The sequence below is a fragment of the Hypanus sabinus genome, chromosome 12 (assembly GCF_030144855.1).
Source record: "Hypanus sabinus isolate sHypSab1 chromosome 12, sHypSab1.hap1, whole genome shotgun sequence".
NCBI classification, from domain to species: domain Eukaryota; kingdom Metazoa; phylum Chordata; class Chondrichthyes; order Myliobatiformes; family Dasyatidae; genus Hypanus; species Hypanus sabinus.
This window is the reverse complement of record NC_082717.1, coordinates 39,446,390-39,459,606: the sequence shown is the minus strand read 5'-3', so window position 1 is coordinate 39,459,606 and position 13,217 is coordinate 39,446,390. Positions and strand designations below refer to the sequence as shown.

Here is a 13,217-nt window from a genome sequence, read left to right as displayed (position 1 = left end):
GGCCATCGACTGAGAGTTAAATTTACTAAATGTGAACAGATAATAATATTCAAGAAGCATGCTTATGATTAATCATCTATACAACAAAAATGCATATTTTTTAAGTGAAATCATAATTCGATTTAAAGAAATAGGGGCTGCTTCTACTTTATTTCCTTGTAATGAAAACCTATGACAACAAAAATCATTTATACTGCACCCTTTAATGTTCTGAAAATTGTCATCACAAGAACAACATAGAACAAAAAAAAATACTGGGAATGCATGGAAGGAGATACGAAGATAAATGTTGAAATGGGAAAGAAGTTTTCTCTCTTTCCCTGTTCTGACAACATCCTGAAGTTTTAACTGTTTCTCTTTTCACAGCTGGGATTTATGTCAATGCCATTCAAAGGAGAGTCCCCATTGTAAAAGAGCTTTGTGCAGATGAATGGCTCCAAGGCTGAAGCCATGAGCTCCTGAGGGAGCCAGTTTGTTTGAGATGGTCTTCAAGGAAAATGTGGGCTGTGGCAGGTGCTTTCACACAGAATGTGGGTCCAGCATGTGTATAAAGCAAAACACCCCCAACTATTCCAGAGATGAGTTCCATGTTTATGTGCAGATTGGACTGGTTTAACTGTAACAGGCCTTTTTATATTTTTTTCTGTAGCCATAAATTTGGTAAATATATTTCTTTATTTTTATGTCAGTGTATGATCTGTTAGTTTTCTGGTGAACGACAACTTTGCATGGAACAGTATTTACATAGCAATTGCAACAATTAATGTTCCTTTACCAGTACACCCCAACTTTCCTGTTTGGTTAAACCCAAATCATACCAACCTTAGACGTATATTGCTTATGAAAGGTGGCCTTCTCATCACTGAGTTACGTGGCTGTTAGCAGAATCAGCTAACGAGCCAAGTTTGCATACGAGCCCTGGTGAGAGAGTTACACTAGATGCTCCATAATGAAATGACTTCATACCTGTGTTCAATGGTCAAGTCCCCTTGCTTCATGTTGGTCAGAGAAATCTATAAAATAAATGAACATCACATCTTTCCCATATAGTTTTTAGCAAATCATTTCCTAAACAATGCAATATCCTCAACCAAATAATTTAGAAAGTCAAATGTATTATCTTACAAAAAAATTCAAAGCAAAAATTTATTTTAAACCATTTTAGATACATTTCATAACACAATCTGCCTCCCTTCCTCTCCCCAGCCCCAATGTTAGGAAGGTGAAGTTGAAGGCCTTCTGGAAAACCAAATATCCCACATCAACTGGTTCATTCTCATATATTCTGCATTAGAATCTCAAAAAGTGCCAATAAACACATAAAACATGATCGCTCTTTCATAATTCTGGTTACGGTCTTTTCTTCAACAAGTCCATAAGATGAAAAGACCTTAAGATATAGGAAGAGAATTAGGCCATTCAGCCCATCTAATCTGCTCTGCTATATCATGGCTGATCCATTTCCCCCTCAGCCCCTATCTCCTGCTTTCTCCCTCTATCCCTTCATACCCTAACTAATCAAGAATCTATCAACCTCTGCCTTAAATATAGCCAATGACTGCCTGTGGCAATGAATTCCATAGATTCACCACTCTCTGGCTATGGAAATTCCTCCTCATCTTTGTTCTATTCTGAGGCTGTGTCCTCAGGACTTAAGATTCCCCCAACATAGAAAGACGCTCTTCACATTCACTCTATTAAGTCCTTTTACCATTTCATAGGTTTCAACGAGGTCTCCCCACATTCTTCTGAATTTCAGTGAATAGAGATCTAGAGCCATCAAACAAACACTCCACATACAACAAGCCTTTCAATCCTGGAATAATTTTCGTTAACCTCCTCTCAACCCTCTACAATATCAGCACATCCTTTCTTAGATAAGGGGCCCTAAAATGCTCACAATATTCCAAGTGAGACCTCACCAGAGCTTTATCAAGGATTTCCAAGTCCCTTTGCATCTCAGCAAAAGGAGTCCTGGCAAGACAATCAGACATGGCATGAGATGATCAGACCAGGTCTACTGTAGGACGTACAATAAGTCACTGTATATTGGATAATGAAACTGTGTGCATACATCTACTGATGGTTCTGGACAGATCATCAGTGATGTTCCTGGAATCATCGGGTGCTTCGGGTCTTTCAACATCATACACCCTTCTCCAGGTGACCCAACTGGGGCTGATCAGACCCCAGCTTGTGTCCAGATGGCTAGCTACATATGACTCCATGGCTTCCCTCTCTTGAGCCACAGCCACCTTGAGGCCCTCTCTGCCGCATCGGTGGTACTGCGGATGGCTCTCCTCTTCCTCTCTCTCTCGATGCCCAAATTGCTGTCAGCTCTGGCTAAGAAATGGGCTGCAAATCCCCTACAACCAACTTCCACTGGGAGACACCTCGCTCTCCATCCAGCCTGCTGACCAGTCCTGCATACTTAGATAGCTTCCTTTCAAATAACAATATCCAAATATAATTCATCCAGTCATTAAACTAGAAATAAGGGCTAGAACTCTTCTACTCAAATGACCTGCTCAACGATTATAAACAAATCCTCTGAAGAAGCACTGTGCAGCAAATTTAATTCTACACATATTCAGTATAGCTCTACTGTTTAACATTATATCAAAAATGTTTTTGCTTCCATCATCAACACCATGGTATGGCGATAATTATACTTTATAAATGTCTTCAAATTCCCAATACTTTTTTGGTTAGGGTCAAAATAACAAGAGATAACTTCAAAAGTTCAACTGAGTAATAAAAGGAATAATACACTATCAAGTTTTATAATTCAAGTATTTCTGTAAAACAGGAAGCAATGAAAAAGATATACAGCACCAATTAACAAAAAGGTTCTAACCTTAATTGTATAGGAAGATTTTTTAGTAAGAAGTATTTTATAAGCTTATAAACTTGTAAAAAAGAAAACAGATCCAGTCAGGAAGCTCCACTTTTCCTTTTCTTGCTAACAGGCCAGTGAAAGTGGTTTTAACTAAAAGGAATGGGGAAGAAAATCATTTGCAATCTTTCATCACAAGACAAAATAAGTGGAACAGAGTCTGTGATTTGGATACTTGTACATAAGTTGTGTAAAGAATAAGCTCAAATGGTTATTATTCATTGCTCCCTGTTCCTTATGATGACGATGGCATCCGTTAGTCTCGTGAGACCATGGATCTGCGCCTGGAAAGTCCTGCAGTGTCTTTTCCAGGGTGCAGGCCTGGGCAAAGTTGTATGGAAGACCGGCAGTTGCCCAAGAAGCAAGTCTCCACTCTCCACGCCACCGATGTTGTCCAAGGGAAGGGCAAGGGCCAATACAGCTTGGCACCAGTGACGTCGCAGGAGTTGCCAGAGTGAGGTTGAAGGCAACGTCGGAGTGCCTTAGGGACTCCAGCTCCGGATTTATCCTCAGGGTTTACTCCCAAAGCCTTTGCCGTAAGTGGGTAAGGCTGCAAGGCAGCTGAGGTTTGAAATCAGAGTTCTCCCTCTCTTCGATGGACTGCCTTCCCAGGATCTCAAGCTCCACCTGTTCCTTATATTGACAAACAATGCTGCCTTATCAAACTTTTGGAGACCTCTTATAATTTAACATAATGTTAATGTATTGTAAAGAAGATATAGAATATGTTATACATATTCAGTTACAGTCCATAGCACTGAAGTTTCCAAATAAATCAATTATTTAAATACATACAAAATATACCAAATTATTATAATTATCCTTTTAATGAACAGAATGCTAAAGGATAACTTGCTAACCCATTTGCATGACAACTAAAAGATAACAAAAATATATATTTTCAATCTTTTAGTTCAAAATTTTAAGTTCAAAATCATCTGGCATTTTACCTGGGACCATGTTTGATTATGAGATTGTTGTTGAGATGGCTTGGCAGGTGCTTGAGGAAGATTAGGTGGTGCTACAAGATGTCTTTGAGGAACCATAGGAGTCCCAGGATGGCTCATTTTACTTAGTTCCTTCCTTGTCGCCTCGTCCATGACCAAGGAAGAGGTACTTGTATGGGGACCCAGTGATGTCTGAATGCGATTATCAACGTGGAGCTGTTTCTGTTGCATAGTTTCCTCTTGCTGCTGATGCAACTGATTTTGCTGGTACATATGCCGATAGTGTGCCTGATCTTGATAGAAATACTGAGAGGGAATATCCATTTGGATGTGTTGAGAAGGGTGGGATTGTTCTTGGGAGTACTGTGGCTGCTGCATGGACTTGGGGTTTTGGTTTCTGTGATAGGGAGGTGGAGGCTGCATCTGCTGTTGCACAGGTTGCTGTAACTGGCACAAGATCTGCTGCGGCTGATAGAATTGCATTGAATGCATGTGACACTGCTGCTGCTGCTGCTGCTGCATGTCAGGCACTGACATGTGCTGCTGGGACTGCTGTTGGCGCACAAAGTATTGTTGCTGTGGGAGTTGCTGAATTTGTTGAGGCAGTACTTGCTGAGCCTGCAGCTGCTGAACATGCGACTGAGTATGCTGTAGCATTGACTGTGGTTGTGACTGCATTTGGGCCAATTGCTGGAACTCAAAATACATCTGTTGTTGCTGCTGCTGCTGCTGCTGATGGTGATGATGGATGGCTTGCAACTGTTGCTTTGACTGTGCAGTTGGAAAGCCCTGATGCATTTGCTGTGTCGGAGCATGCTGAAATCGCTGAATTGGGTGCATGGCAGCCTGTTGCTCTGCTGGAGTTTTCTGCGACAATAGTTGCCGGAGAGCACTGTCCCGAACGCTCTCAGCCACTGTGGCCTGGCTCGGCAGGTTTGAGGCAATGCTGTTTGCCTGTTGCATCCTGAGGTTGCGATTGGTAAAAACCTGTGTGAACGAGTCCAACTTGTGCAATACATCACTGGTCAATTTCTGAGATGATGTGTCAGCTGCTGGAGAAGAAAATGCATATGAGTATCCATCAGGAGCACTGGCTTGAGCAGTAGAGGTCCACATCATGGAAGAATTGCTAAGGTCATTCTGCATTTGAATATGATTGCCAGCACTGGAATGAGGCCAATTACTTGGCCTTCGTGATTCTATCATAAGGCTCTTGGTAACAGCCGGCATGGTCCCTGCTACTGCAGCTTCCCTTGAATCTGAAGGAAAATGAGGTGAAGCTGGAGAAGACTGAGATGTTTCCATGCCTGTAGATCCATAGTTATGATTCATATTTCCACTCAATGGGCTGGATTGTGGTTGTTGTGAATAGTACCTATTTTCTGTATTGTTCACGGAGTGATTAGATTTAAAAGGGGGTTGGTCTCCCATCATGTGTTCTTAAGGCAATTCAATGGATAAACCACAAATGGATTGCCAAATTCCTTGCAAGATTATGAAAACAAGTCAAAAATAAAGGCTTAGAATCCTCAAGTTCCCTGAGAAATGTAGGTGTTTTTAAAAAAATACATGGGTTTCAAACTGTTAGCACAATTTTTCTCTCATTTCACGTCTGCAATTCTGAGTCTTGTCATCAGGTCAAGTAGAACCTGTAATGATGCATCATATCTTGATTAAGTTGACTGTGGCATATCTCAAAGTCATCTGTTGAAAGCAAACCTTCAACATTCCTGCAAAAAAAAGGACAAGGAAGTCAGTAGCAAAACACTCTTTTTCATATGTTAAAACTCAATAAAATGAAGGCTATTTGGCAGGTAAGAAAATTTATTTAGCATCTAGCTGAGACACAAGACAGGGCTTCCTTTTAGTCCCCCTGAATTTACTGTGGGTTTGAAGAATAAGCTGTTGTGGACTAGTGAGAAATGCTTCTAAATCTTGCCAACAAGAAAGAGTCACACTATAATTCATGTCAACCTTTTTGCAGTTAGTCCAAAAACATCACTGACTGGAATAAGACTTCTTAAAATTTACTTCATATAGGGAAAGCCTCAGCAATGTGCTCCAGAATGATGGAAATATTTTTTCGGGGGGGTGGGGGGGGGCATGAGGAAAAGTCATGGAGAACACTTGCCTCTCTTTATTCAGAGCTCAGTTAAACCTAGGTTTTACAGATGAAGGCTGATGCCTTACCAATTAAACTACTATCCCTGGCAAATTTGAATGGAAAAAATCTGACAGGGCAATAATGTGTGTAAATACAGGAAGAGAATTGAATGTTTTTGATGCCATTATCAATTTTTAAAACACTTCAATTCTTATTTAATTAACCTTACATTTGAGTCCGGCTGTCCAGAGGAACTATGGGCTGATTTTGGAGCAGAAATAATTAAGAATCTATTAGCACTCACTGTAATTATGGAGCTCAGAGTACAGTATTTGATATACTGTATGTAAAAGCACAATTAAATACATAGGAAGTTGTGGTCTAAATGCTTTGCTCATACATCAACTGATAGCTCACTGAGATTTCAGGGTCTAGAATTTCCTTCGCACTGGGAAAGGTGCATTAAATGTATGATACACACTAGGATAACAGATGTCAACTCATGCTCTTCTATTGGAACATTCAATTGCAAATGAGGGCCAAAGTATTGGGGCAATAAGCAGACATCTGGTTGAGGGTGAGGTGCTGTGAAAAATGCAGAACATGAGGCGTGGAGATTACAATCTGGTCCTGGATGTGGTTGGAGGTTTGGACTTGTTCAATCAAGTGCAAGTGAAATTTTAATAATATGGTAATCTACATTATGCCAAACAACATCCGACATCAAAAGGAAACTTTTATTGACGTCTACTCTTCTTCAGCCTACATTATTCTTGGGGTATTTTATTTTAAATTAATTAATTTGTACATTTTTGTTTCTAAAAATAAGCATCCTCCTCCTATCATTTCGCATTTCCCCCTCCCCCCACTACTTTCAAATCTCTTACTATCTTTTCTTTCAGTTAGTCCTGACGAAGGGTCTTGGCCCAAAACGTCAACAGTGTTTCTCCCTATAGATGCTGCCCGGTCTGCTGCGTTCCACCAGCATTTTGTGTGTGATCCTTAATGACATCTTTATTTTTTTCTTTATTAATTTAACATTTTGTACATAATTTGATATCAAATTATTTGTTCAAAATGATGAATTCTGGCTTAGACTTCATAAGTCTGCAATAAGGATACTTCACTCTGAATGGTGAAGGAGATAACACAGTTGTTTGAACTGTTTACACTAATCCCACCATATCTTCTAGTACAAAACTCCACAGAACATTAAGAGCAATGAATGACTAACTTCATTGTTCTCTGATTAGCTCAAACTAAGGCATAGTTATTACCTCTTCCTGAAGCATAATTTTGTAACTGAAAGACACATCAAATCACAGAACATCATCGTATTCTAGATTAAGTTCTTTTCCTATGCAACAACTAAAATCAAACGTTTTCTTCTTCAAGTTCAAATTTAGCAAAGATGTTCATGTCATGAAAGAAGCATTCCTTTAAACAGACTAAAATAAGGTTTGAAATCTGCTCTACTGCAGCTGATAAAACTGTCCACTAGTTGCTGATATCTTCTTCTACCAGGTACTGCATAAAGCAAACTCACCTGAAAAAAATTAATGATTACGATGCACCATTCAATATTTTCACTGAGTTAACCATGACTCAGTAGGTTGCACTTTTGCTTCTTAATCAAAAGGTTATACGTTCATGTAGCACTCTAATGGCTTGGGCATTAAAATCTAGACTGACCATCAAAAGCACTACTGAGGCACCTTCTGGGTGAGATGCTAAATAGCACAGTTGACTGTCTCTAAGGCTGATTGGAGTTTCCCATGAGAATAATCCAAAGATGAAGGCAATTTATCAGGAATCCTGGAGAATATTAATCCCACAAACAACTCTTGTAAAACTAGTTATCAAGTCAGGGTTGCTGTTTGTGTCAGATTGCCACATAGAAACGACTTCTGCATGCTTAATACTGCTGCTGTACTGACACTTCAAAATGCAATTCATTGGCTATGAAGTACTTTGGAACATTTTGAAAAGGTTTGAATTGTTCCACAAATGTATAAATGCACTTCTTTGGCATATTTAAAATCATCCAGTCTATTTGTATAACTGATGAATATCCTATTAATTCAAATGAAAACAGGGGAGTGAGTGTAGTTGGGGTCAAACAGAAAATTGAATTATATAGGATTCTTTTCTCCTTGAAAAGGACAGGCTTTTCCCCACACAACGTGAGACAGCATATTACTTTAACTGAGAAATCTTGCAGAATATTATTGTTACGAATGTGGAGCAACTCTGAGAGGCCGAAGGGTGCAAAGTCGCCCCCTCCTTTTTGAGAATTGCAGGATCGCTATTATTTTGGGTCTGAGACCCAAGAAATGAGAGAGATACACATCATGTTAATAATGTGAGAGAGAGAGAGAGAGAGACGCAGAATACACAAGGTTTGGAATGACTCCTGACACAAGCGGAACGGAACCACTGATTACTGCTATTGTCTCTTGGAGAAGGAATTGTGTATTGAGTACTGTACTATTCATTGAAACCCCTCAGGGGACAACCAGAATGGTCTGGTTGAGGGATTGCATCATCCCAACCTGATTGACATCTGTGACCCCGTGAATGAGGATAAAAGACGGGTCTGGGGAACACCCCATAGACACAACAGGAGAAACGCTAGAAATCCAGTGACAGCATTTTATAGCGAAGCCGGTGAGAGCTTGTGTGTGTCCTCCCTTGCCTGGGTGGCGGGCTCATCACGGAAGAACAGTTTAGCTAAAGGAGAGGTCACACTTGAACGGCCACAACAACGAGACACCAACGGATCAAAATCATAAAGGAAGGTTGGCAAAACACTTAGCGGTAACTGTTCCCATTCTTCTATCTCTCTTTCTCTCCAACAATTGCAACACAGCGACAAACAAACGACGGCAGCCTGTGTGAACTGAAACGAACTTTATATCTCCATCGGACAATTCATTATCCCCTAGACAACGATGGAGCTTATTTCTAATTAATTATTATTATACCTGCACTTTTAGGTTTAGTATTGACGATGTATATTATCTGTATTTGCATTGATATTATTTTACGTAGTTTTGCTAATAAATACTGTTAAAAATAGTATCACCAGACTCCAATGGACACCTCTATCTTTGCTGGTAAGTAACCCAGTTATGGGGTTCGTAACATTATTCAATGGTATTAATCAAATTACTTACTAACTGGTGTGTCTTTCATGCTGGCTTTGTTGGCAAAGTTGATGAGAAATAGATGGATGTCCTCTAGTAATGCGAGGATGTTGCTTGGCATTTAGTTCACATTGAAGAGCTAACATTGCCTGCAATAAAATTAGAAGATTATTTAAATTGGTAGGCTATGGATATACATTCCAGAACACAAAATGGACAAAGGCAGCCCAGCAGGCAATTAAGAGGCAAAAACTATAAATTGCATGGAGACCAATTAAAAACTCTGGACATTTAAATAATTAACTCACAGGTAGTAACAGGAAAACATGATTAAAATTAACCTTATACCTTACAACAGTTAACTAGATAGAGTTCTATGCAATTTGCATGTATTGTATATACGAGTGGGTCATTTTCCCAAATTAAATATGGGCCATCCCAGGTTATGAACGTACAACCAACTCAGAGCCTGTACATTCAACAAACACTTTGGACATTAAACATGGTATGTGTTCATTTCCAACTTATGAACAGTCCAGGTTATTGTCATAAATTCACCCCTTAGTATCAGAATCAGAACCACATTTATTATCACCTTCATATATCATGAAATTTGTTGTTTTCTGGCAGCAATACAGTGTAAGATGTAAAAAAATACTTTGTTACAATAACAAAATAAATGAATAGTGCAAAGAAGGAATCATGAGGTACAAACCTGACTGTCTTAGTAGACCCATTGTCTCTACCTGCTCCTGCCCCACTGAACTCATGTCTGCAAACCTCAACTCTACTTTATCCCTCTTGGTTCAGTTTCTTCCAACCTACATCTGTTACACTTCACATGCCCTTGATCTCCTCAACAACTTTCAATTCCCTGCCCTGACCCCCTCATCTTCACCATGGATGTCCAATACCTATACACTTCTATCCTCCATCAAGAAGGTCTTAAAGCTTTCTGCCTTTTTTTCCCCAACAGAAGACCCAACCAGTGTCCTCCACCCACACCGTTCTCCGTCTGGCAGCTAGTCTTCACCCTCAACAATTTCCCTTTTCACTCATCCTACTTTCTCCAGACTTGAGGGGTGGCCATGGGGATGAGTATGGGCCCCAGCTATGCTTGACTTTACATTGGCTACATAGAATAGTCCATATTCCTAGCCTAGTGCTCTTCCTGTGCTACATTTACGACTGTATTGGTGCCTCTTCCACCATCTTCAAAGGGATCTTACCACCAGACTCATCTTTACTCTGCCCCCCACACTCTCTGTTTTCCATAGGGATCGCTCCCTCCATGATTCTTTGTCCGTTCGTCCCTTCCCACTAATCTCCCTCCTGACACATACCCCTGCAAGTAACCAAAATGCAGCAGCTGCTCTTTTACCTCCTCCCTTACCTCTATTCAGGGTGCCAAACAGTCCTGCCAGGTGAGGCGACACTTCACCTGCATATCTATTGGGGTTATCTACTGCATCTGGTGCTCCTGATGGAACCTCCTCTACACTAGTGAAACAGGATGTAATTTGATGGGGGGGGGTCGCTTTGTCAACCACTCTGCTCCATCTGCCAAGTGTGGAGTTTCCCAGCAGCCAATCATTTTAATTCCTATCCCCATTCCAATATCATCACTCTATAGCCTCTTCCTCTGCAATGATGAAGCCACTCTCAGGGTGGTGGAGCAATGCCTCATATTCCATTTGGGTAGCCTCCAAACTGATGGCATGAACATCGATTTATCCTTCCAGTAAAAATTTCCCTCCCCCTTTCCTCTTATTCTATTCCTCACTCTGGCCTCTTACCTCTTTTCCTCTCCTGCCCTGGTGCTCTTCCTTCTTCCCTTTCTCTCATATTCCACTTTCCTCTTCTATGAGAATCCTTCTTCTCCAACCCTTTACTTTTCCCACCCAAATGGCTTCACTTATTGCCTTTGAGCTATTGCTCTCCCTCCACATTACTTTACTGCTGTCTTCCCCCTTCCTTCCAGTCTTGAAGAAGGGTCTGGGGCCGAAACATCAACTGTTTATTAATTTCCACAGATGCTGCCTGACCTGCTGAGTTCCTCCAACATTTTGTGTGAGTTGCGTCATGAGGTAGTATTCAAGAGTTCCTGGACCACTTGGTAAACTTATTGAAAAGAGGAAGAAGCTGTTCCTAAAAGATTGTGTGCATATTCAGACTCTTGTACATTCTCCCTGATGATAATAATGAGAAGAGGAGACACCCCAGATGGTGAGGGTCAAAATGACACCACCACCTTTTGAAAGTATGCTCAATGATAGGGAGCAATGCCTATGATGGAGGCACAATATGTAAGGTCTATATTTAGACTCATATTATCATACAATTTATCCAAATCATGTGACAGACACCCAAGTTTGTGATCCTCATCCAGAGATTACAGTAGAATTCCCTCACAATTTTATTAAACGCACGTAGACAGAACTCTGAAATGGTAACTTTCTTTTTCTACAGATGCTGCCTGGTCTGCTGAGTATTTTCAGCATTTTCCATTAGTGGTTCACCTTCTCTAACTTTGTAATTCTTTAACAGTAGTTGTGGCTCAGCCAGCAGCACAACTGATGCTGAAGACATTTCCAGCTTCATTTCCAGGACAAAGACTATTGTGAAGGCTTATGCTGCCACACAATGTAGCACCAGGGGGCAGCTATATCATCGGAAATGCCTACTTTAGGATCAATCCGTACTAAAAACCTGTGCAATCAACTGGCTAGAGTCCTTAACCTCTCACTTCAATAGTCTGAGGTACCCACCTGCTTCAAGCAGACTTCACCTATACTGGTGCCCAAGGAGAACGTGGTAAACTGCCTCAATGACTATTGCCCAGTAGCATTTACATCCACAGTGATGAAGTGCTTTGAGAGGTTGATGATCTCAACTTCTGCCTGAGAAGCTACTTAGATCCACTTCAATGTGCCTACCAGCTCAACAGGTCCAGAGCAGATATTATTTCATTCGCTATTCACTCAACCCAGGGACATCTGAACAGCAAAGATACATAAATGAGGCCATTCTTTATTGACTGCAGCTTGGCGTTCAATAAGATCATCCCCTCAAAACTAATTAATAAGTTTTAAGACCTTGACCTTAATATCTCCTTGTGCAATAAGATCCTCACTTTCTTCACTTGCTACCCCAGGTCAGTTTAGATTGGCAACAACATTTCCTTCACAATCTCCATCAGCACAGGTGCATCCCAAGACTCTGAGGTTAGCCACCTTCTCTACAACTTTACACTTATGACTGTGTGGCTGAGCACAGCTCCAATGCCATATTCAAGTTTGCTGATGACACAACTATCATAGGCTGAATCAAAGGTGACGATGAATCAGCATATAAGAGGGAGATTGAAAATCTAGCTGAGTGGTGCCGTAACAATAATGTCAGCAAGAGCAAGGTGCTGATTATCGACTTCAGGAGGAGGAATCTGAAGATTTATGAGCCAGTCCTCTTGGTGTTACCATTTTAAAGGACCTGTTCTAGAACCAGCATGCAATTATGTTGAAAGCATGGCAGCGTCTACTTCCTTAGAAGTTTGCAAAGATTCAGTGTGACATCTAAAACTTTGACAAATGCCTTTAATGGAAAATACTACAAAAAGTAGTGGATATAGCCCAGTCTATCACAGGTAAAGCCCTCATCACCAATGAGCACACCTACATGAGTGATATCACAGGAAAGCAGCATCCATCATCAGGGACCCCCACCACCCAGGTCATGCTCTCTTCCTGCATCTCCCAACAGGAAGAAAGTACAGGAGCCTCAGGATTCTCACCATCAGGTTCAGGAACAGTTAGTACCCCTCAACTATCAGGCACTTGAAACAAAGGAGATAACTTCACTTAACTTCTCTAGCCCCAGCACTGAAAAGTTCCCACAACATATGGACTCACTTTAAAGGACTCTTCATTTTATGTCCTGAAAATTTATTGTTTATTCATTTATTTATTATTATTACTTTCTTTCTTTTTGTAAATAGTTTGTTATCTTTTGCACGCTGTTTGAATGCCCAAGGTGGAGTGGTCTTTCATCGATTCTATTATGGTTATTTTTCTGTTCTGGATTTATTGAGTATGCCCACAAGAAAATAAACTCAGTGTTGTATATGG

At 40.6% G+C, this 13,217-nt stretch overlaps 1 protein-coding gene across 6 annotated transcripts in view; it reads right to left on the bottom strand.

Annotated features, from left to right (window-relative positions):
* Nucleotides 1–13,217, bottom strand: part of LOC132402794 (transcriptional-regulating factor 1) — a 260,989-nt gene that overhangs the window by 80,276 nt on the left and 167,496 nt on the right. For all 6 annotated transcript variants that reach the window (XM_059985782.1, XM_059985784.1, XM_059985783.1 and 3 more), the window contains exons 2-4: nt 9,124–9,242; nt 3,847–5,573; nt 967–1,013 (exon numbers count right to left, since the gene is read on the bottom strand). In XM_059985782.1, the coding sequence (XP_059841765.1) occupies nt 967–1,013; nt 3,847–5,277 (1,478 nt within the window). In that variant the 5' untranslated portion in view covers nt 5,278–5,573; nt 9,124–9,242. The remainder of the gene's footprint in view (nt 1–966; nt 1,014–3,846; nt 5,574–9,123; nt 9,243–13,217) is intronic.